We start from the raw sequence: 24,262 nt of genomic DNA, 5'->3' as shown, positions 1-24,262 counted from the left end.
ATGCTCAAACCAGTCGGGAAGACCAATAAAGTCAACTGACAATCTCAAGAGTGTCCCCAGGACAAACCCTAAACCACTAGTCCCATGTGAGTCACTAGAGTTGGGACAAAGGGGTCCCCCTGTAGTTGGGCCCGATTTTCTCTCTTCTAGACCCCAGATACCCTTCAGGACCTCCTCCCCGACGTCCACCCTTGCCTTGCAGAAGGAAGGGCAGTCCCCACACCTGGCAGTGTCTTGGAGCCTGGCTTGGCTGTCAGTCCCCGAGCCTGGATGATGTCCACTTCGAGCTGGCCATTCCGCTCCTGCAAGCCGATCTCCACATCCCCTGCAAGAGACCCCAAGCAAAGGGACTGGGAAGTGGCTCATAAGCTTGCCCAAGGGCTCAGCCCCTCCTCTCTACTTAGAGATGACACCCCCTTCCCCTGCTCCCAGCCCAACACAAGACCAGAAATAATTCCACCATGAGTGCCCGGGCTCTGCTGAGGGCTTGGCGGGTGCGGACAGGGCTCTAAGCTGGGTGCTCAGTGGATGCAGCCAAGGTAGAAGGGGCAAGGAGAAAGACACAGGGCATGTGGCACCCCACCCCCAGAACAGGTCTTGGGGCACTCACCCATCGGCGTGGTGGCCAGGGTCTGGCGGCCCACAAACTGCGCTGGCCCCATGCTGCCGAGGAAGTCGCTGAACTGCGCATCTGACGCCAGGCAAACTCCCCCGTAGTTAAGGCTGCAAGAAAGAGGAGACGAAACCAAATGTTCCCTGGCGCTGACTGAGAACTCTGATGACTCAGGCAGTCACCTCCAGAGCTCCCCTCAGTCCCCAGGGATTCTGTCCACATCCATCACCCAGCCTCAGGCAGACCTCTGTCCTGTCTCTCCCTCCTTCCTTCTATGTTCATGGCCCTAATATCTCCACTTCGACTCCAAAATTCTAGGGCTTAGCTTTTGTGTCCTGTACCATCCCCTCGCCTCTCCTCACCAAGCCTCAGGTTCCACCTCTAAATGGGTCTGATGGTACCTGCCTCTTGGGGTGGTGGTAAGAAGCCTGGGAGGTGACGCTTGTCAGTGCCTGGTTCCCGTGGCTTAGTGCCACGACACTGGTTGTGTGGTCCAGAGACCAGCAGCATCTCCCAGGAGCTAATTAGGAACAAAACTGCACCGCACTCCACCCCTACCTGCTGAATCAGAGTCTGCCTTTTAACAAGAGCCCCCGCAGACTTGTTTGCACCTGACCGTTTGAGATGCATAGGACCAGTGGCTCGACCTCAGAGGCCTGCATTTGTTGCTGCTACAGGGCTGCCCAAAGGCCACTGCCCTTTCCGTTGGGATGAGAGCTCAAATCTGCTTTGAAGAGCCCCCTCCCCAAGGCACTGATTCCCATGGAGCAGAGCACAGCAGGCTCCAGGGTCTGGGTATGAGCTCAGCCTGGCCGATCAGCACATTCCTCCCCTTGGCCAGTGCTGGCTCAGAGATCTGCGCATGGCCCAATTCAGCCCACAGGAATCTGGTTAGAAGCTTCGTGTGAACTGTGGGGAGGGAGAAGCTCTCTTTTCCCACCAGGCTTGAACCTCAGACAGACTGGAGCCATCTCACTGCCATCCGGAAGCCATCAGACAGGTGGCCTTGCGTAAGATCCTGGATCAAGTTCTACCTGAAGCCAAGATACATCATCTCTTTTTTTGGTTCCATAAGTCAATAACAACCATTATTATTACAAATTATTATTATTTTGCTTCAGCCAATTTTGAGTTAGTTTTTGTCTCTCATCTCTGAAATGGGAATAATAATGTTCCCATTTCCTAGGTCTGTTGTATTAAATGAGATGAGTACTGTTATCTTTAGGAGCAAAGCACCGGCAGCCCACTTCCTCATCTGACCCTCGCTCCAATCCCAGGAGGTTGGTTCTTCACATTTATCACTACTGTTCAGATGAGGCGGCCCAGGTCCTGCTCCGCCTAAAGCCACAGAGCTCCCAGGGCAGTCAGCACTTGAATACAACACTCCCAATGCCAATCCCTGGTGACTTTCCACCTGGGCAGGTCCCAAGAACACTCTTGGACTTTTTTTTTTTTTTAAAGATTTTATTTATTTATCTCAGAGAGAGAGAATGAGAGAGAGCACATGAGAGGGGGAGGGTCAGAGGGAGAAGCAGACTCCCCGCCGAGCAGGGAGCCCGATGCGGGACTCGATCCCGGGACTCCAGGATCATGACCTGAGCCGAAGGCAGTCGCTTAACCAACTGAGCCACCCAGGCGCCCACTCCTGGACTTTTAACAAGTGCCTACTGTGTGCCAGGTTGCCCGGCAGCAGCCAGGGAGGCCTCTGAGCAGGAGGAGGAAAGCGCCTTGGGGCCTCGAGGGCACAGTATGCTTGGTTCGCTGCCTGAGAGCATCCCCCCCACCAAAGCCCCCCTCTTGGGAAACCTGCTAGGATCTCAGCCTTGAAGGAGCAGGAAGAGCTTCCAAGGAAGGTGGGGTGTGGGGATCCACTCCACACGTGTGTCCCCTCCTGCTCTGAACCACTGGTCTGCCTTTCCCAAGGGACAAAACCCTGTACACAAGAACCGACCATTTTGCTGGGGAAACGTGTTGCTCCTGAAGAAATGACCAAAGAGGACAATATAACAAGACACACGCAGTCCCCGGCCCACCTACTTCAGGTTGGGTCGCTCAGTCCCAAGGGCTTACGATGTGCCAGCACTCTCGGGGCTCCAGGGCTTATTCAAGGGCTGTCCTCATGAGCCATACCCTCTGGTGTGACTCCTGCAGTAGCTCTAGGGAAATGGGCATGATTTTGTTTAGCTAACATCACGGACACTGGGGTTCAGCGGGGGAAAGCCACTTGCCTATGGGCACACAGTGATAGGGTGGAGAGGCAGCATTTGAACCCAGGTCTGCCTGTGGAAGACACCTTTCAGGCGGCTGCCATGGCACACAACACCCTCCCCTTGTCCAGGACTGGTCCCAGCACGCAGGTGGGCTCCTGGAAGTCGGTATGCTTTTCTGAGTGTGGGGAATGCGCTGCTCACCTCTTCCTCCTGGAGAGACAGCTTAACCCGTCTCCTAGCCTTGTAAGCAAGTGTGGCCGACGTGAGCTGAAGGGATACAGGCCCCTTCCAGGCCTAACCCCCACGCCATCCGTTTTGGGCCAGCCTCAGCCAATGATAGTCATGCCAAAGGCTAGAAATGCCTGGGGCACTCACCTGGGCCACCGTGCGCTTGCCACAGACAGACATCTGCCCTCTCCAAACCAGTGTCAGGACTGGACCAACCCTTGTGGTTCTTACTATGATTGCAAGATGCCCTTCAGCAACAATCATCAGGAAACTTTAAAGAAATAAAGGCTTATTACCTACAAGACCTGGGAAATTGCACAGCACACCTGGGGCCACACAGCGAGGTCGTGGGAAAGGGGGGCACGAGAGAGAGCACAGACCAGGGGTTCTGCTTTTACTGGGGTCAAGGGTGGAGGCCTAGGGGTTCAGGGCGCACTCTTTATTGGTGAATTTAAAACATAAGAGCGGAAATTTAAAGCACGGGAAGAGAAAAGACAAGTGGCCCAAACGGTCAGCTACGGAAAATCAATCAAGATCTCTAAAACAAAAGAGCCTCAACTGTGGAGGAGGTGGCCCCGCTCTTTGTGTCGCTGACAAATTTGTTTGCCTCTTTGAAATGAATGCCTCAAGCAATCAAAGTTGAAGTCAGGCGCTGGCATTACAGAAAAAGAAAAGAAAAAAAACCTGCCAGGGCTCACAAGACACCACCTCATACCCATTGAAATGGCTACTACCAAAAACAAAGTAAAATTAAGAAAACAAAATAACAAGTGTTGGCAAGGATGTGGAGAAATTGGAATCCTTTGCACTGTTGGTGGGAATGTAAAATGGTACAGCCTCTATGTAAAACAGGATGGCAGTTCCTCAAAAAATTAAAAATAGAATTACCATATGATCCAGCAATTCCACTTCTGGGAGTATGCCAAGGAAATTGAAGGCAGGGTGTCTGAGACACATTTGTACACCCATGTTCACAGAAGTATCATTTGCAATAGCCAGGAGGTGGAGACAACCCCAAGTGCCCACCAGTGGATGAATAGTCTATACATAAAATGGAATATTATTCAGCCTGAACAAGGAAAAGAAGTTGTGACACATTTTACAAACGGGGATGAGTCTTGAAGATGTCATGCTAAACAAAATAAGCCAGTCACAAAAGGATAAATACTAGGTGATTCCACTGACATGAGGTATTCGAGCAGTCAAATTCAGACAGAAGGATGGTTGCCCGGGGCCCAGGGGGGAAGGGAGAATGAAGAGTTCATGTTTTATGGGGACAGAGTTCACTTTAACAGATGAAGAGTTCTGGAGGTGGATGGTGATGATGGTTGCATGATGGGACTGTACTTAATGCCACCCAACCTAAAAATTATGACGGCACCCAGGGGGCTCGGCCGGTGAAGCATCTGACTCTTGATTTCGGCTCAGGTCATGATCTCAGGGCCGTGAGCCCCGCGCTGGGCATGCAGCCTGCTTAAGATCCTCTCCCTCTGCCCCTCCCCAACCCCACCTCCTCTATTTAAAAAAAAAAAAAAAAAAATTGCATGCAATGATAAGTCACAGGGATGAACGGCCCAGCATAGGGAAGACAATCAGTGACACTGTAATAGGCTGTATGGGGACAGATGGTACCGAAGCTGCGGCGAGCACAGCATAATGTACAGCGTTGTCCCATCACTATGCTGTACACCTGAAACCAATGTAACACTGTGTCAACTCTACTTCAATTAAAAAAACTGTTACGATGGGGGCGCCTGGGTGGCTCAGTCGTTGGGCGTCTGCCTTCAGCTCGGGTCATGATCTCAGAGTCCTGGGATTGAGCCCCACATCGGGCTCCCTGCTCGGCGGGAAGCCTGCTTCTCCCTCTCTTACTCCCCCTGCTTGTGCTCCCTCTCTGTGTCTCTCTCTGTCAAATAAATAAAATCTTAAAAAAAAAAACAAAAACTGTTACAATGGTGAGCTGGTATCCTGTGTATTTTACCACAATTAGGGGAAAATAAAAAAACTTCACATATGATCTTCTCTTCCCCCATCAGGGACCCTAATGATGGTGAAGCCACAAGAAAAAGGGAGCCTGGGCCCAACGACCAGAAACACCTGCACTGAAATTGGCATAAACAAGAAACGAACGTTTTCATTCAGTCATTGATTAAAGAGGCCGGTTATGGCAACTGGCTTTACTTAAATACAGTGCCCCTGTCCCCTGGCCAGAGCTGATGGATCCATGGCTTAGACACCTGCCCAAGCTCGGTCAAACAAAAATTCTCTCTGGGAAACAAAAAAGGAGAATCCCAGAGACCGAAAGTCATGAGGACTGAGCCCTGTGCGTGGGCCTCACCAAGAGCCCCGAACTAGTCCCCCAGTCCTGGCTGCTCAAGTTCCTCCCTCACCCATGTGAGGTGCCTGAGCGGTGTCCAGTAAATTCGGTTTCTACTTAAGTTATTGGCAGGCTTGATGGCAGAATGATAATTTGACACTGTAGCCTGAGTGCTTTTCCTTTTCACAATCTCCTACCATCCCTGCCACCCTCTTCCACTGCCTCAGACTACTGCCTCAGACAAGTAATAACCCAGTAGAAGGCAGTAAACAAGGCGGTCAGATTCTTGGCCTTCGGGTTGCAAATCCAAGAAGAAACAGACTTAGAGGGATATGTGCAAAAACCAGGCTGTCCTGTCCCCAAATAAACCAACGACGACTCCCCAGCCTGAGGGAGCAGTGGAAGTCAGGGAGGAGGGGAGAGCGGGGATGCTGGAGGGTCCTCGGGGAAGGTCTGGGTCCCTGGATGGGGTTGGTGGTGCTGAGACCCAAGGGGAACCCCCACACAGGCCTGGGGAATCTGAAAACAGAGGGGACCTGTGCCCATCCTTCCTATTGGGTGGAGCTAAGAAAAGGGCATGATGCTTTGCAGAAATGGCTGCCTGGTATCTTGCAAGTGACCCTGTATCTCTGAGGCTATGTGTGTCCCTCCAAGCCCCAGAGAAGCATATGTTCCTGCCGCACCCGAGAGAGGGCCAAACCAAGACAGGCAGAGGAGTACTGAATCCAAGCAGTCCGGCTTCTGAATCTATTATCTCAGCAATTATGCAACAGTCTCACAGAGAAAGTATGGGGGAAATAACTTAAATATCTAGGGACAGAAATGTGTATTCTTGCAAAAATCCTTAATTAACAGCACCAAGGCTAAGACCTAGACTCTCTCACGACTGGTGACATGGGCCTTCCTCCTCGGCCCTGTCTCTCTTCCACCCTATGCTCCTGGCCATCTGTGGGGTCCAGGCTCCACTTTGTAAGGAGAGTCTGGGCTCCAGAAGCCCAAGAAACGGTGGTGCCTCTTGGGGTCCAAGTCACTAAAGGGTCCAGCCTCCCAGGCAGAGCGAGGCTTCTGCAGCCTGAAATTGAAAGTTCCCTCCAACATCATCATTGTCTGCGCCTCAGTTCCTGGTGGGATTGTGAGCAGACAATGGGGAACTGGCAGGCCTGGTAATTAGCGGTAATTGTTTATAATATCTGGGAGGCTGCCTGATTTCCCATCCCAGGGTGCCTCGCCGGCTGCCAAGGAACCAGGCAGATGCCCCAGAAACCCTGAACGGGTTATCACAACCTCCATGGGGCTGGAGGAAGGAAGAAAGTGGTGGCAGATTCCTGCCGGCCTGAGGACCAACTGTACCAGAGATCTCACTCCACCTTGGGGTCTTCCCGGGAGTAGCACAAAAGGCAGAGGACACAAAGTCCGAGCTGGTTCTAGTCACCGGTCACCTGCTTGCTGTGTGATCTCTGGCAAGCTGCTGGTGTCTCTGCACTTAAATCTTCTCATTTGCACACAAGACCACGCCTACCTCCCTCTTGGACAGTGTGTGCCATTCGTTCCGTGGGTGCCTTTAGAGCCTCTACCAGCTTTAAAGGTTTCAAAAATCTCTGCTCACAGGGTCCATTCGCAAAGGGGTGGGAAAGAGCCTGCTGAATTAAATACCGTGCACGTACTACTACTTAGACCATGCCCTGTATGCAGTAGGAACTCAATGTTCACTGCCAAACCCTTCCGCTGGTCCCAAACTGGGAAAATACAGTGGCTGAGACTGGACTTTGGCCTAAGACAGACCTTGGATTCCAGTGCTGTGCAACCTGGGGTAAGTTTTGTAACCTCTCTGAGCTGCTGTTTCCTCATGGATGAAATGGGGATAAACTGTAATCACCTTACTGAGTTGCTGGGGAGAGTCAGTGAGATCGCGCGGGCAGGGTGCTCAGCACGGGACCCAGCACACATTATATGCTGAGGAATAGATGCTGGCGCCTGCTGTCTGGCCTGAAGAGCCTCTTCTCTCTCTCCATGGTACTTTCATGGCACTTCTGACTCCAGACCTGTTTGGAAGTGCAGCATCTGGATGCCTGAGACCAAGCCCAGGCCATGGGGGGGTAGGTGGGATGGGGGAGCATAGGGGGAGGGTTGCAGCAGGTGGTTCCTCTTGAGGACACACGCCAGCCACATGGGTAGAGGCACCGGCCTGAAACAGGATTACAACCCGTGGGCCGCTGGCCTTTTATTTTGTGTTAATGGTGAAATAAGATTTCCTGCATTTCAAATCTTGTTAGTTTTGTTTGTGGAGCTGAAACTCATTTGTCTTTTAGTATTAACCTTTGTGCTCCGTTTGGCCCCTGGATTTTCTGTGCTCTCGACAGTTAAAGAAGTAACTGGGGGAAAAAAAAAAAGAAGTAACTGGGTTACTTGGGGGTTGACTCTTCTCTTTTCCGGATGGATCACCTGTCTCAACTGCATCCGAAATTAAAAGGCTGTACAGCCCTCATGGTGATTATAGGTTATGTGGCTCTGATAGGTTTTAGTAGTTTATGGGTTCTCTGTTCTTCCATTCACTGTCTGCCCCCATGCTTCCTCCCATCCATCTGCCCTCCCACAGACCTACGGAGCCTCCACTACACTATAGTTTGCTATCATGCAAAACAGACATTCCTAAAAATCACTCTGCAGGGCAAAATCCTTCCAGAAGAAATCACAGACCTTCCGGGGAAAACAGGGTTAGGGGCACAACATCCAAACACTCTGTCAGTATCACATATACACAGACACACACACAAGAAAGACAGGAACATAGTAAAAATGGGAGCACAGTCTTTATACACGTTGAACGGTTAAGACAGACTACAATAAATACGGTGCTTTACGTAGGCGACATCCTAAAGTTTGCTTGTGGAAAATGTGTGTCGGAAGGATTTCGGCCCAGGAGTTGCTGCAAAGTGGAGGAGGAGGGCTGTCTGGAACGGGGTAGGAAGTTGCAAGGCCCGGTGTGGACTGGACACAGGGCAGGAGCTGCGGGAGTCTGGTTTACTCCCATGTGGGTGCAGTTTTCTGCGTTCCCCTCGTGTTTCTCATGGACGAAACGCACCTGAGCAAAGGCGAAATCTGTATTGTGCTCAAGCTACTCCCTAATACTTCAACTGTGTTGGAACAAATTCACGTTTTCAAAACAAGCGGTGTCGCAGAATTGACTGTATGCCAGGAGACACAGAATCCACAAGCCTGACTCCCGCTTCTCAAGCATCCAGACGTTTCCAAACCTGCCCCCAAGCACATGAGTGTGGCTCATGGGCATGATGCCGGGGATTTGATTTACTTTTTTATCCATCCAATAAATAACAGAAAGGGAAACCAAGGCACAGGAATGTTACACAACCCCAAGATCACTCTGCTGGAAACTGGCAGTCTGGCTCCAGAGAGCATCTGCTTAACCACTCTGCTCTGCTGTGTCTACGTGCCCTGGGGGGACCTTCGCCTTGCCCAGAGCAGCACGGGGCGGGGGCGGGGGAGGGGGAGGGGTTACTGTCAGGGCTCTGGGCGCTGGATTTGAATCCTGACCACACTCCGCCCCACCCCCGGCTTGGAGCTGTGGAGGTACATTCTTCACCTCTTGGAATCTGGGTTTCCATTTGGGTGGGGCAGGAATAAAGAGGATACCCCTCAGTGCCGTTGTTAGTACTAAACGAGATGAACTTCTGAGAACTCACTCTGGCACAGTCAAATGTACCATAAATACGAGTGCTTACAAAACGGACCACCCCCACCCCCCCACCCCGGGTCTCCTAGCCCAGAGCCACATGTAGTCACAGGCTGTTCTTCAGGTATGGACCATTACAGAGCAGAGGTGGGCAAGAGAAAGGGGGTCCCAGCCACCCACCGGGCCTCTGGGGCCTTTGGTGATTAGGGAAACAGCCTTGGCAAAAACGTGACCCCGAGCCCAGGTGCGGTGGTCATGCACCAGCTCCCACACCCTGCTTTCCAGGGCTGTGGGCACAGTGACCCAGACGCCCAGGGAACTGGATGTCGGTGACCCAGACACCTCAGGACAATGAGGGACAGAGGGAAGGAGCAGGAGGGGCTGTGGGAGCCAGCTCAAGAGCTTCTGGCACCCAGAGAGGATGCTGGGGCCCTGATTCTGCGTGATGGAGGCTGAGAAAGGGCTGGAAGGAGTGGATGTGGGGGTGCTTCTGCTCATAGCACCTACCCATTATCCACCAAAATTTGCAAAATGTCACCTGTAGGCCAGGTCCTAGGCTGGGCAGGCACTGAACTCAGTGCCTAGTGGGACAGACAAACACACCCGTGACCATCACGACCGAGGGGTGGGTGCTGTGGAGGGCAGAACAGGCCGCGGAAACTGCTGATGCAGCCAGAGGATTCGCAGCCCTTACCGTTCCCCCTCGTCTGCCCACACCCAGGCAGACATTGCTAATCAACCTCCACACCCCTGCCAAGGCTGGATGAGGCTCCAGAATCCTTTTCCACACAGCAGCCCAGGGAGCTACTATCAATTAACTGGAGTTGGCAAAGGAGATGAAGCCTATGTGCCAGTTCTGAGCTGAGATCTGGAAGAGGAATGAGTCAGAGGGAGGAGAGGTGGGAAGGGCAGTGCCAGGTAGAGGAAGCGAAGACCTGCAGGGGAGACGGAGGGGAGCGTGAGAGGCTCAGGGCGCTGGAGCTGGGGGCACATGGCCAGGGCCTGGCGCAGGTTGGCAGGGGTCAGCGGAAGTGCGTGCTGAGTGACAGACTGGAGTTTCGACCAAAAGGGAGGCTTGCGTGCATCCAGGCAAGAGTGAGGAGTGGCTCGGCTCTGCCAAACCCACAGCTGTTTCCTTCCATCCTTAACACAGAGAACTCCAATTTTCAACCAGGCAGAAAGGGGCTCAGGGAAGGAAAGCCCTTCCCCAGCCCCAGGAGACACACCAGGACCAGTCCCACCTGCTGAAATCTAGGGAGGGAAAAGCTGAAGGGACTCACTGAGCCACCACACCACGCTGGAAGCGTCTACCTCCCGAAATCTTGATGGATACAACCATTAAATGAGGGAAAGAATCAAGTGTAAAGGTGAAGGGCAGATTCCAAGGCCCAAATTTGAAGCCTGGCATTTGAAGTTACTTATTGGCTGAGTGACCTTGGGCAAGTTAATTAACCTCTTTTGGCTTCTGTGTCCTCGTCCGTAAAATGGGGACATTCACAGGCTCAGCGTCATCGGGTTGCTGTGAGGATTAAATGGGCCAATATATATAAAAGCACTTTGCACGGTGCCTGCCCATAGCAAGCGCTCTATGAGGCTTAGCTCTAGAACATTATTCCCACTGGGCCAGGGCCTCTCAACCTCCATGTGCACACGGACCACCCGGAGAGCTTGTAAAGCTTCAGATTCGGATGCAATAGGTCTGGGGTGGATCCACTGCATTTCTAACAAGCCCCCAGGGGATGCCGACACTGCATTTCTAACAAGCCCCCAGGGGATGCCGACACTGCATTTCTAACCAACCCCCAGGGGATGCCGATGCTGCTGGACTGGGGGCCACACTTGGAACAGCAAGGGCTGATGTCACTGTCAGCTAATATGAGGCAGTCTGGAGCCCAAGGATCTTCACTGACAGAATGGCCCCGCCCATACGCATCCCTTCCCCAGCCCAGAGACCTGGTGAGGATGCAGTATTTCCAAAGTTCTCTACGCCTGTCCTTGGCAGCTCTCACCTCACTGCGAGCTGCTCGGTCAGTGCAAGGCTGGGGCTCCCAGGTGCCCAGCCCAATTGTCTAGCACACTGTAGGTACTCGATCATGTTTGCTGAAAGAAAAACCCCTGTGCCCACTTGCAGGAATACACACGCCAGTGATCCAGGGCACTGGCAGACAGATACAGATCCAGCAGCGCCAGGGGCTGTGGGCTCGCAGGGGCTGCTCGAGCATGCTGGCTCCTCGTAAGGCTCAGCTGGGCTGGCAGGAGCCCAAGGGGAGGACAGTCACACCCCCTCCTATTTCAGAGCCTGGCATCTGGGTCCTACCAGTGCCCAAAATACCTCCAGAACAAGGAGGAGGCCGACCACAGCTCCACGTCCCCCCCCACCCCCCGTCCTTTCTATGCCCCTTCCTTGCCCAGGTGTTATGTGGAGTGGAGGAACCTGGCTGGGCTCCATCAAGACTCAGATCCTCTCTGGAGAGCAAGACTCTCCCCTCTGCTGGAACCAGCACCCTCCAACCCACCTGATCCTTCCTCAGTTGGGCTCAAGATATGCACCCCAAACCTTTTGATGATCACAAATGTCACAGCCAACATCAATCCCGTGCTTGCTCTGTGCTAAGTACTTTACAGACACAATTGCATCGGGGGTGGCTCCCTGTGTCCAGTAAGATGCAACTGGCCACAAGGAGCAAAATACCCAACTAATGGGCTGAATCAACAACAAACAACAATAATCAAAGCCAGTAATAACAGAATAATAGGGCATGCTACGTGCCAGCCACAGTCCTAAGCGCTCGTACATATATTAATTCATGTAATCCATACGACAACTCTAAGAGTAGTCTTGGTGTGCTATTACTGTCCCCTTTCCATAGATGAGGAAACTGGGCTTACAGAGATAAAGCAACTTCCCCAAAGTCACACAGCTACTAAGAAGCAGAAATGAGGCACAAACCAGGCCTGTCTGACTCCAGGGTCCTGGCCTGGAATCTCAGACTCTCTGGTCCCTTAAAGCACATTACAAGAAATGACAAGAGCCACCTCCCAAGCACCTGTCACGTGCAGGCATCAGCTCATTTCTCCTGCACGACACCCTCCTTGTGCTGCTCTCCCTGGACAAGTCACGTGGCGTCTCTGAGCCTTCTGTAAAATGGGGCTCTGGGTTTGACTCCCCGCTCTTGCTCCCTGCCCCACGCTGCCCTCCGCCTGAGCTGCCTGCGAGACCAACAGACAAGATGTCGGCCAGCCTCCTGGAGCTTAAGAGGCCAAGGGATGTGCCCAAGGCCATCCGGGGGTCAGTGGCAGAGCCAGGACTAGGCCCCAAACCTCCTGACCCTCTGGAACTCGGCAGAGACCCACTGCTACCCCGATGCCTACAATATCTTCCTCCAAGTGTTGTTGCCTTGCCAAGTTTCTCAGGTTAAAGAAAACAGTTGTTCCCTTCCTCCTCCTCCTCTTCCTCTCCCTTCTGCCTGTCCTCCTCCTCTTCTCGCCCTCCGGAAAGCCTCCCGAGGAAGTGGGTGGGACAGCAGCATCTGCCAAGGCAAGGCCATTCACAGAGGCCGGAGATGCCCAGTTTAGGAGGGGCTGGGGGTGGGAAGGCTTCCAGCCAGCAGGAACCCCCAGCTGGGAGGCAGTGCCAGAAACGGGAGAAGAGCAGAAGGTGGTGGCTGAGCCCCAGCCGCGCCCCGGTGTCTGCCCCCGGACAAGCCACTTAGCCAGTGCTGCCCAACAGAACTGTCTGCGAGGGCAGAGATGCTCTATACCTGCACTGTCCCAAAGAGTTGTCACTGGACACTTGGAATATGGCCAGCACGACAGAAAAACAGAATATTTCATTTTATTCCATTTAAATTAATTTAAATAGCCACGTGCCTAGCATCCACTGTACTGGACAGCACTGCTTTAACCTCCCCAAGCCCCAGTGTCCTCATGAGGGTGACAAGAACCCCCATACCCCTGGCTGAGGATGGCCAAGACAAGGGAGCGACGCGTTGCCATGGAATGAGCCCCCAGTGGGAGTCAGGACTCCTGAGTTCCAGACCCGTTAATGTGCTCTGTGATCCAGGACAAGCTCCCCAACCTCTCTGAGTGCCCTGGTCATCTGTACAATAAGAAAGTCACTTGGGAGCAAAGTTTCTTTGCTAGGGATCCATGGATGGGCTCAAGGGGAATCTGGGAACCCGCTCTAATTATGAAAAGAGTATGTTTGTACGACTGTGTATGTGTGTGAGAATGTGTGGGACTGTGTGTGTGTTAGGGTGTATGTGCACATATTTCTCAGGGGAAAGCAGGCCCAAAACTTGCCCAAAATTCTCAAAGAGGTCCATAATTGCTACAAAGATGAGATCCCCCCAGTCTGGAGTAGTCTTCCCTCAGGGAACCTTTACAAAATGGAGTTCCGAGCTCCACTCCCAGAGACTCTGACTCAGGGCACAGGGCCTGCAATCTGGAGCGGGAACAAGAACCCAGCAGTGCTGACATACAGTCAGGGAGAGAGAACGCTGGTGAGGAGGCGGTCAGACCTAATATTTTATGGTTTGACATGTGTGAAACTCCTTATCAAGCAGTATTAATTATGTATTTTTAAAAACCAATCATGATTTAAGAAACTAAGAAAGTAAAGAGGAAAGAGTAACATCATGATAAAACCCATCTCGACCCCCTTCTTTATTTTTGCCAACACTGACATACGGCACTCACATGCCAACACTGTCCTCTGCTTTCTGTAAATAGGAACCCACCGAATCCTCACAACGCCCCTCTGAGGCTGCCCCTATTACCCGGTTTTACAGATGGGAAAACTGAGGTGCTGAGAAGGGATGGGCCCAGGATGGTGCAGCCCGTGGGCCGTCAGGCACTGGAGTCTGCCCCACACAGCTCTGCAGCACCCTTGGAGCTTGCTTGCCCTACCACCTCCCTTCTGCATGACCGCAGTGCTGAGCCAATGCCCCGCTTGGCCTGAGGCTGAGCCAGGCCTCCTGGCTGGCGCTGCTCAGCCCCTCCCACCCCACACCACAGGGGCTGCGAGAGCCAGGAGGGCTGGCAGCGGGCCGGGCCCCACACTCACTTGCCCTCTGAGCCGTAGCTATTCATGCTGTCCTCAATGGACTCGTGGCTGGCCTGGCGCAGGGTCCGGCTGGGCATCTCCACCGCCAGGCCGGTCTCCGTGCTCCTCTGGATGGCCCCCTTCAGCCTCCGGCTGTCCCCTTCTGGGCAGAGAGGCCAAGAGAGATGGGGAGAGAGACATAGGGCGGGAAGGGACAGAGAGACAAGTCGTCTGGTTAGTGGTACAGTGGCTGGTGGCTGCCCAGTGTCGCCCCACCCCCTCCAGTCCACCAAACTCCTCCTACCACCTGCCTCACTTGTACCCCCTCCCTGGGGCGGCCCTGCCCTTCATACCCACCCACCAAGAAGCATCACAGGAGTCCTATAAATGGACGGATTCACTTACAGGTCCCTTTTCTCCCTGTTGAATTCAACACTCCCCTGCAACTCTCTACAGATCACTTCTCCTCCTCTTCAGCTACTCTTTACTGAGCACCTACTATGTGTCATACTCTGCTGAGTGCTTTGCATGGATCCAGACCAGGTTTTCCCCACCTCAGCAACAACTGGCAGTTTAGACGGGATCCCGCCGAGTTGTCAGGGCGCCCTGTGCATCGTGAAAGTTCTCTCAGTATCCCTGGCCTCCATCGATTCGATGCTAGTAGTACCCTCCGGTCCAGTGGGGCAATCAAGAATGTCTCCAGACATTGCCAAATATCCCCTGGGGTGGGGACAGCAAGTCACCCCCGAGTGAGGACCACCAATTCGACCAGTGGCTCTGAAACCAGACTGCCCACGTTCAAATGTGGATCTCTTTCTCACTGGCTGTGAGACTTTGGGCAAATCACTCAGCCTCTCTGTGCCTCCATTTCCTCCACTGTAAAATGGGGAGAACAACAGACTTATAACAAATGGCCCTCTGCCCTTGCTATTCCCTCCCCTCAAACACCCTCTCCTCTGCCAGTAGCTCACTCCTTTGCTTCCACTCTGTGATCAAACGTCATCTTAGCCAAGGCCTTCCTTGACCATTCTCTGGCCCCCACCGCCCCCTGCCCCTCTCTGTCCTATCACCCTGCTCTGGCTTTCTTCCCAACACCACCCCAGACATGTTTGTGGCATTACTGGTTTATTGACCAGCTTCCTCCGCATAGCAGGTGAACTCAGCACACGGTACTTTGCTTTATTGACTGTTGAAGCCCCAGGGCCAAGAAGAGGGTCCAGCCACAGTAGGTGCTCAATTAATAACTGCTGGATGAACGGATGTCTGCCCTGAGAGTGGTCTTAATCCTCAACCCCCCATGAGGTAGATGAGTCTGTTCTCCCAGACTCAAGGGCATCAAGGACACAAGACACAGAGGTTAAGCCACTTGTCCACACCCACAGAGCCAGAAAGGGGAGGGGGGGGGAATGACGGCACCAGGAATTGACCCCAGGAGGGTCTCTTTGCTCCTTGCTCCACAGCCTGGTGACCAGGGTGAGTTTTACATCTCCTGCCCCCCTGCACAGACTGCGGGTGTACTGGAGGTGAGGTAGATCTTTAGGGGGATCTTCCCCATGAAGATCTACTTCTCTCTACGAAGTCTGGAATGAACTCGTATACCTCAGGGGCTTCCTCAGTGCTGGCTGGCCAACCCACCAGAGCAAAGCAGTGTCACCCAAACCCCATCATCCTGCTCCCCAAGAGGTAAGGGGACCTGGGTCTGCGTGCCAGGAAGCAGAGCAAGACCAGGATCCTCCCACTGGCCTTCTCCTGGCCTCCCTCCTCCTTCCCTCCCTGACTTTGAAACACACACAAACACAAACACACACACACACACACGCACACTGTGTGTGTGTTTCTCAGAGTGTGTGCCCACGTTTGTCTCCCACATGTATCTGCATTATTCAGGCACACAGATGTTCACACTCAGAAAAACACACGGTAACACAGAAACACGCAGGAATAAACATGCAAAGACACAGAGTACGCTAATGTATGTCTGAGCGTTTTTGTGTGTTTCCACGAGTCTCCATATACCTATCATTCTGTGTTTCGGAGGCTAACTGGCTATGTGCCAGTCATACACACAGATGCACATCCATAAGAAGTATACGCCAACCCACTCAAGAAAGCACACAGAGAAACGGACACTGTGCATTTCTCTGTGTGTGTGTCACCTGGGTGTTTCTGAACACGTGGGGGAACACGTGTGTCCCCGTCTCTCTGCTTCCCTTCATCCCACCATTTGTTCTTTCCCTAAGCTATATCTGCAACCCACCCAACCACTTCTATGTGCCTCTGTGTGTAGCAGGTGCTAAGACAGAGTAAGATTCAAAACCATGCACATGCTCACTGAGAAGCACAGACTCACAAGCACAGAGAGATGTCCCTCAACTCCCACACACACAGTGCAGACACAGGTCCAGGGACAAACCCCACTCACCCACACTGGGGATACAAACCCAGAACCTGGCACCCTGCGGGCAGGCTGCAGACACCTGCCTGGGCTTTCTACCTCCCCACAGAGCCCTGTTCTAGAGACTCACACTGGTTTGTCCCCGCCCACCAGGGTCTGACACATTTCTCCTGGAAGAGGGAGAACCAAAGCATGACGCAACTCAGTCCCCACGGGGGCTAAGGAGGAGGCTTGGAAAGGTGTGCTTCACATCTGCGTGGCATTCTGCAGCACCAAAGCATTTCACATCCAAATCCCTATACGGGCCTTAGATGAGGCTGGTGTCACAATCAGTCGGGGCAGGCACAGAGTTCCAGCTCTGCAACCACTGGTGGCACGACCTTGGGCAAGTCGGGTAGCACGACCCCATGGAGCTGTTGGACATCTGCCACAGAGCCCGGCACATAGTAGATGCAAACAGAAGTAGCCACAGTGACTGCAGAGTAAGACCTTTCAACACTCCCCAAATTTGCTCACACCAACTACCTTGCAAAATATTCCCCAACATGCCACCTTCCCCACCACGGGAGTCCCCAATGTGGTGCCCAACCACACCAACAAGGTCCACCATCTCCCCTTGGCCATCCGATCCTCCACTGGCCATCTCTTGCTGACTCAGTCAAGGTCCCCAAAGTGACTGTACCAACGCTTTCACACTGTGTTGTCACCCAGTCACCCCAACCAATGACCTTTCCCCCACTTGGCTGAAAAGATGTGTCTCTTTGACTTGCTCCTTCTTACTTCCAACTTGCACCATCCTCAGACCTTTCAACAAGCCTCTCAACCCTCTCCTGCTCTCTCAGAGTAAGAGGGTAACCCTTCTCTTGGCCAAGGCTGATCTGCCACCTGTTCTCCTCATCCCACCTCCTCCCACTCGCACCAGGAACTCCTCCTCCCATTTGTCCTCTCTGGGCCTTGAATCTGCCACCTCTCCATCTTCTGCTTCTTTCCACTCCTCCTGCAAGTCTGCTCAAGGCCTCGCTTCTTCCCCCACCGCCTTCAACCAACAAACTCCTTCCGAGCACAGAGACAACCACACGCTGTCGTTTCTCGCAGTCTGGCTTCCACCGCATTCGCACAGCTTCCTAAACCAGTCTCCAACGGCTGCTCGTGACCAAGTACAACGGCCTCATCTCAGCCCCCAGCTCCTGAACTGTGGTGCTTCCAACTCACTCAGTGAACATCTACTGAGTGCCTTCTGGTCCAGTGGGAAGCCTTCATGAGGATGTGAAATGTGCTTCTAAGGGCTGGTCTCCACTGATAAAGCGCACGTGGATGGAAGACAGAGGAGAGCTTCAGCCTCTGCTTTGGGTCCTTCGGGTCCCAGAAAAAGACCCGGGCGTGACCTGCTGTAGCAGACATTGCTGACACTCCACCCACACCTCACAGATCTCCCTTCTTCCCACTCCTGTGAGCCCCACCGCCACTTTTTGTTTGTTTCTCAGTCTTCCTTTGGCTACTGAGCCCACGTTGCCCCCACACAGCAAGAGGCAGAAGTGCCTGGGGGTTTATGATCCATGATCCCCTTAATCAAAGCCTAAATGGAACAGGAGAATGAACCCTCAACTCAGGTCCTTTACCTCAGGTCAGAACAACTCTGAGGCATAACATGCGCTCCAGAGGAACCCTCTGAGGTGGGGGGGCTGGAGCTGCCCTCGATCCCACATCCCTGCATGCTTCCTGCTTCCCCGGTCTCCTGTGGGGGCACTTCCGTCACCTGCACACAAATCTCATCTCAGGGTACTTTTTGGGGAAATGTGACTTAAGACACCTGCCTTGACCGGCATCCTAAGGAAGTCGAAGTTCAAAAATCTTTGCACAGGTAGATTTCAGCATCATGATGGGAACACCATTCCCTTCATGAATGTGGTGATAAGAAGAGCTGCTGCACAATGAGTGCAGGTAAGGGGAAGGGCATGCTCTCCAAAGGGATGGTTAAGGGGAGCAAATGAGAAGCTACCAATGACCCATTGGAGAGGCTTGGAGTTTGAGTCCTATAAGCTTTGGGCACCAACTGTAGCTGGCTACTGTAATGTACAAATAAATGGGAGTTTGGATGACCCACTTTTGGCCACCCACTCACACTTGCTGCACCCAAAACTTGAACTGAGCAGCTTGAATTCTCTCTCGCGGGGTCCTAAGTCCCTCTTCTCCCAATTTGCACGGGGGCGGGGCGCAGAGTGTGAACAGCTGGAGTCCTGCCAGGAAACAGCAACAACAACTTGGGGTACCAACACCATTATGTGCTAAACACCATGCCTGATGCTGGAGATAGAAGAGTATGAGAGTGGCATGGTCCCTGCCTCCACAGAGCTCACAGTTCAGAGGGGGAGGTGGACCCTGAACAGATGATCACATTGATTAATCAGAAGTGTGGTAAGTGCTCTGAAGACCAAGTACAAAATATAATGACAGCACCATTAGGGGGCCAGTGGGAGGGCGACTAACGTAGGCTACGGATTACTTCATCCTTTGAACAACAGTCATTTCAGGTGTCTCCTTTGGCTTCCTTGGATAGTAAATTTTATGAATCTCCTCTGGTCCCTCTGACCATTGCCTCCATCCCTATACATGAGGGCCTCACCATTCAGTCCTTGGGTTCTCCCTCTCTCTAGACCTCACCCCCTGGTGACTTCATTCCCCTCCCACAACCGCAGGACCACCCTATGCAAATGAATCTCACCCCCAACATGGAGCCCTTAACTCTGGCCAGAGCAATACTTCCAATTGCATTCTGAGCATCACTACCTGGATGATGAGCAGAATCCTTGAATGCAACCTGGCCAAAACTAAACCCATCCCTGGTCCTACTTCCCCCAATCAACGCAGCCACCCAGACTCAGAACCCCCTCAGGACCTCTCTGACTTTTCCCCTTTCTCATCAAATGGCAGGTCTTATAAGGTCTTTGCCTGTAATAGCTCTTATCTCTCCCCTTTCTTGTCCATTTTCACAGCCAACCACCTACACCTCAAGTCTAAACTATGTCAACAGACTCCTAACTGGTCTCCCTGATCCAACCCACCCACCCAACAAGTCATTAAGAGACTAACCATCTTAAATTATCACTTGAGACAAAGATACTCCACTCCTACTAATTTATTCTACACAAACAGTCACAAAAGTACACAAAGATATGCATGAAGAGGTTCCCCATGTATCATTTACACCAATGAAATGCTGGAATTAACTGTCCATCAACAGGGAACCAGTTTACTAAATGACACATCCCCACAATAAAATACTGTGCAACAGTTAAAAAGAATCATCGGGGGGGGGGGGGCCAGGCTGGCTCAGTCAGTGGAGCATGCAGCTCTTGATCACGGAGTTGTGAGTTTGAGCCCCACGTTGGGTGCAGAGATTATTTTAAAATAAAATCTTTTTTTAAAAAAAGAATCATCTAGATCCACACATACAGTGACACAGAAAGACTGCCTCAACATATTGTTAACAAAGTACACTGCAGGACACTATGTAAATCATAATACCATTTTTGTAAAGCTATAGATAGCTTATATATATTTGGGAGGAAATCTGGGAGGATATGAACCAAACTGTTAATGGGGAATAGCTGTAGGGAGAAAGACTGTCAGAAGAGGGGGATGAAAGATGTGTTTCTGTAACTTTCAAATCTAAGTACTACAAGATCTATACAGAAAAGTGCACAAACCCAAAGCGTACAGCTTGATGAATTTTCACAAAGCAGACATACCTGTATAACCAGCACCCAAATGAAGAAACAGAGCATTGCCAGGACCCCTGAAGCCCACTGTGCCCCATCTCCGGGTCTCTCTCACTCCACAAGGGTAGCCACTATCCTGATCTCTAACGCCAAATACTAGTTTTGTCTGTTTTTGAACTTTATAAACAGAGAATGGCCCTTTGGGGAGGGGGGAGCTGGTTTCTTCTGCTAAGTGTTATGCTGAATGTATAAGATCCACTCACGTTGTTGTGTGTAGTTGTAGATGCTTATTATCACTGCTATATAGTATTCTACTGTGTGAATATACCACAACCTATTTATCCATTGTACTGCTTAGGGTTTTTTTTTTTTTCCCCCAGTATGGGGCTATTAGGAATAATGTTGCTATGATTACTTCGATGCTTGGCCTTTAGGGAAGATTCACACACATGTCTCAGAAATATACCTAGAAACAGAACTTCTGGGTTATAGGGCAAGCATTTGTTCAGCTGCAAAATGACTTGCCAAAGTAGTTGTACCAATTTATACTCCAACCAGCACATTAGGAAAGTTTTATTTCTCTTTTGTATGCTTCTATGACTTCTGAATTTTTTATAGTTAAATGTATTAATTCTATAATGTAAATGAAGGTGAAATATAAATTTATAAGTAAATCACTTCAGTCATGCCATGATCTTATTTAAAACCTTAGAATGGCTCCCCGTTGCCTGCCAAATTAGGTCCAACCTTTGCATCCAGGCACGCAAGACTCCATTATCTGATTTCCAGCCCATCTGCTACTGGTCTCCCCCATAGTCTTCACACCCCAGCCCCAGGCACCTCGCTCTGGGTACATCCTCAGTAACTCCTCACCATGGTTTTCTCTCCTTGACTTTCCTCCCTTCCTCACCTTCTCTATCAAAATTCTAACTGTCCTCCAGAGCTAAGCTTTAAATAACACCTATAATTTATTCAGCACTCACCAAACTCTTAGGGCTGTTATGAAGATTAACTCTAACAATATGGTAATATAATGATACAAACATTTAATCTTCAGGATGTCCTAAGTGAGTGGTGGCATACCATGAGCACTTGATAAAGACGGCTATTATTATTATTATTATCACCACTGTGTCAGATGTTGTGCCCAGTGTTTTAAGAGGCAGCATATCATTTAATTGTCACAATAAACTGTGAGCAAAATAGTTACTGCCCCATTTTACAGGAGGAGAAAATAAGAATTCGGAAGGTTAAGGAACTTTCCTAAGGACACATACCTACTAATGGCAGAGCTGGAACCCAAACCGTCTTTCTAACTCCAATAACCATGTTTTTAATGAACCACTAACACTAAACTCACTAAGCTCTACCACAGAACTCAAATGCCATCTCTTCCACAAAGACTTCCCTGATCAGACTCCCTGAGTCCCAGGGGCACTTCATCTTCATCTCTCCTGAAGTATCTACTCCACTGCACCTTGAAACACAGTCCGCAGTCAACCTAGTCAGTACCTATGTCTACAGTGTAAGTTCATTCCTCCCTTACTCCCCTTCAGCACCAAGGACAGCACCCAACATTGCCCAGCCCCATGAATAGTGTTTAATTGAATTGGCTTTATATTTAGGATAGGCCCCCAATAAAAAGGCAAATTTTCCAATAAAGAAAACATAAGTTTCACTCAGTTGTTTATACCTTAATATGAATGTGTTTAATGTACCTTCTCCCAAAAACAAGCATTCATAAGGAACAGGATAATAAAATAACCATAATGATAAATTTAAAATTAGAGTACCATTATTCTTAGCACTTACCCTGTGCTAGGCTCTAGATAGATAGATATAATTTAACCATAACTCTGAGAGTCAAGTGTTGGTTATCCTCATTTTACAAAAAGGAACCAGGCTCAGAACAGTTCAGCAACCTGTCCAAGTTTACACCAGACAAGACAGAGCTAGGTTTTAAACCCAGATTTGTGTGAAAACAAATCCTATACTCTTAACCACTAGAGATTCCAAGAATGTGGTGGTGGGAGGTAGAGGAAGGAGAGAATACAACTATTCTCCACTTTGATATTTTATTGAAGATGGGTCTTCACAGCTTTGTTTTCCAGATGAGGAGCCCAAAGCTGATAGAGGTCATACGACTTACTCCAAGTCCCCAGGCTCTAAAACCCCTCACCACATCCCTGACCAGAGTGTAATCTTGTCTCTGTGAAAGGCCCACTACAGATCCATATCACAGTCTGTGAAGTCCCCTGGACACAAGAGCTCTGGGTCAGTCTGTTATTTTAAACCAGGATCGGAGAAGTACCACGGTCCCTGGGACTCACTGCTTCCCCTGCCCACTAGCACCGCCCTTCTTGTTCCTCCAAGATGAATACCCTGGAAGCTGCTGCCTCTTCTTCCTCTATGGTCAACTTCTCCCTGGCCTAGCCATTCCAAGTGACTTCAGCCTCACATGTCTCCCTTGCCCAAGCCTTAAGACTCATCTGAAAATCAAGGCTGAGATGACATGCAGGAACTCAGACCTCCTGAGCCCTGATGTTGCCTCTGGCTGGTCTCCAAAAACAGGCCGAGGAAGCATAAACCCTGATTGAGGGCCCTTTACCTCCCCCTCTTCTCTCCAGAGCTGTCAAAATCTGCCTTCCATTAAAATCAGAGAAGATTCCATTTGGAGGGAACTTAGGGGTCATCCAGACTAATGCCTTCCTGTGTAAAGGGGCAACTGAGGTCTACAGAGGGACATGAGTCAATGACTATGTTGAAATTAGAATTCAGGTCTCTTCACTGCCAACCTCTCAGCCCCCTTCACCTTAAACAGCCATTTGCCACTATTTCTGGAGCATGTTCAAGAAGCAGCAAAGCCTAGTGACTAAAACCATGGACAATGGCGCCTGATGGTCTGAGCTGTAGAGCTGACCCTGGTCACTTTATTAGTAATGTGAATCTTGGGCAAGTTACTTAACCTCTCTGTCTCTCTGTTGCCTCCTCTTCAAAGAAATGGAGAAAATACGGTAAGTGCCTCATAACATTTTTATAAGGATTAAATGAGTTAATATTTGGTATTAAAAAAAAAACACTTAGAACAGGCTCTGGCACATAGTAAGTGCTATTTAGGAAATGACATGTAAGTATTTGTTAATTAAGTAAACTGTGTCACCATGCCTCCTTCTGGGGACTCAAATTCAGTCCTACTCTGCATCATCAGGGTCACAGCCTTAGCTCACCCCCTAGGCCTTCTCTTGCCTGGACTGCTGCAAGAGTCAACTAACTTAGAGGCTCCCAAACACCCTCCTGGAGGTCAGTGCTGGTCCGACAGTTTGGAATACACTGGGAACTTGGCTAAAACCCAGATTTCTCTGTCCCCTCTCCTGGAGATTCTGGTTCAGTAGGCCTAGAGTGGGGGTCTGTGAATCTGTAATTTCAGAAGATCCCCAGGAGCCTCGAATGCTTGGTCAGGTGGTCAGCCCTACTGTGTCCCAGCACCAGAGCATTCTCTTCTGTCAGTTCCCCACTCTGTGGCCTGCATGAACTTTCTAAAACTCAATACTGAATATGTCATCTCTTTGATTAAAAACCTCCAATCGTACTTCAATGCTTGCAGAATAAATTTCAAAGACCTTAACACACACTGCCTTTCGGATCTGGTCCCAATCTACATTCTCAGCCTATTTTTTCCCTTTTCTCCAATGTGCTCTCCATTCCATTCACACTGAATAATTCAGGTAATTCCAAACATCCCATGTGACCAACTACCCCCAAATGTCTTGCCAATCATCCTGCATATAAAATTCTCACCATCCCCTTCTCTTCTGGAGAAAGATGCTTTTAAAAACAACTGTTTGGGGGCGCCTGGGTGGCTCAGTCGGTTGAGCGACTGCCTTCGGCTCAGGTCATGATCCCAGGGTCCTGGGATCGAGTCCCACATCGGGCTCCCTGCTCTGCGGGAAGCCTGCTTCTCCCTCTCCCACTCCCCCTGCTTGTGTTCCCTCTCTCGCTGTGTCTCTCTCTGTCAAATAAATAAATAAAATCTTTAAAAAAAAAA

General features: G+C 50.9%; 1 protein-coding gene across 4 annotated transcripts in view; it reads right to left on the bottom strand.

Annotated features, from left to right (window-relative positions):
* Window positions 1-24,262, bottom strand: part of RIMS4 (regulating synaptic membrane exocytosis 4) — a 62,189-nt gene that overhangs the window by 7,493 nt on the left and 30,434 nt on the right. For 2 of the 4 annotated variants that reach the window (XM_081832700.1, XM_081832702.1), the window contains exons 2-4: window positions 14,125-14,266; window positions 611-723; window positions 224-325 (exon numbers count right to left, since the gene is read on the bottom strand). In XM_081832700.1, coding sequence (XP_081688826.1) covers window positions 224-325; window positions 611-723; window positions 14,125-14,266 — 357 coding nt within the window. The remainder of the gene's footprint in view (window positions 1-223; window positions 326-610; window positions 724-14,124; window positions 14,267-24,262) is intronic. The other 2 variants (XM_081832701.1, XM_081832703.1) reach the window with 1 other exon arrangement.

The sequence above is a fragment of the Leptonychotes weddellii genome, chromosome 10 (assembly GCF_054177405.1).
Source record: "Leptonychotes weddellii isolate Sample4059 chromosome 10, ASM5417740v2, whole genome shotgun sequence".
In the NCBI taxonomy this organism is placed as follows: domain Eukaryota; kingdom Metazoa; phylum Chordata; class Mammalia; order Carnivora; family Phocidae; genus Leptonychotes; species Leptonychotes weddellii.
The sequence above is the reverse complement of the archived record's forward strand: the minus strand, read 5'-3'. Positions and strand labels throughout refer to the sequence as shown.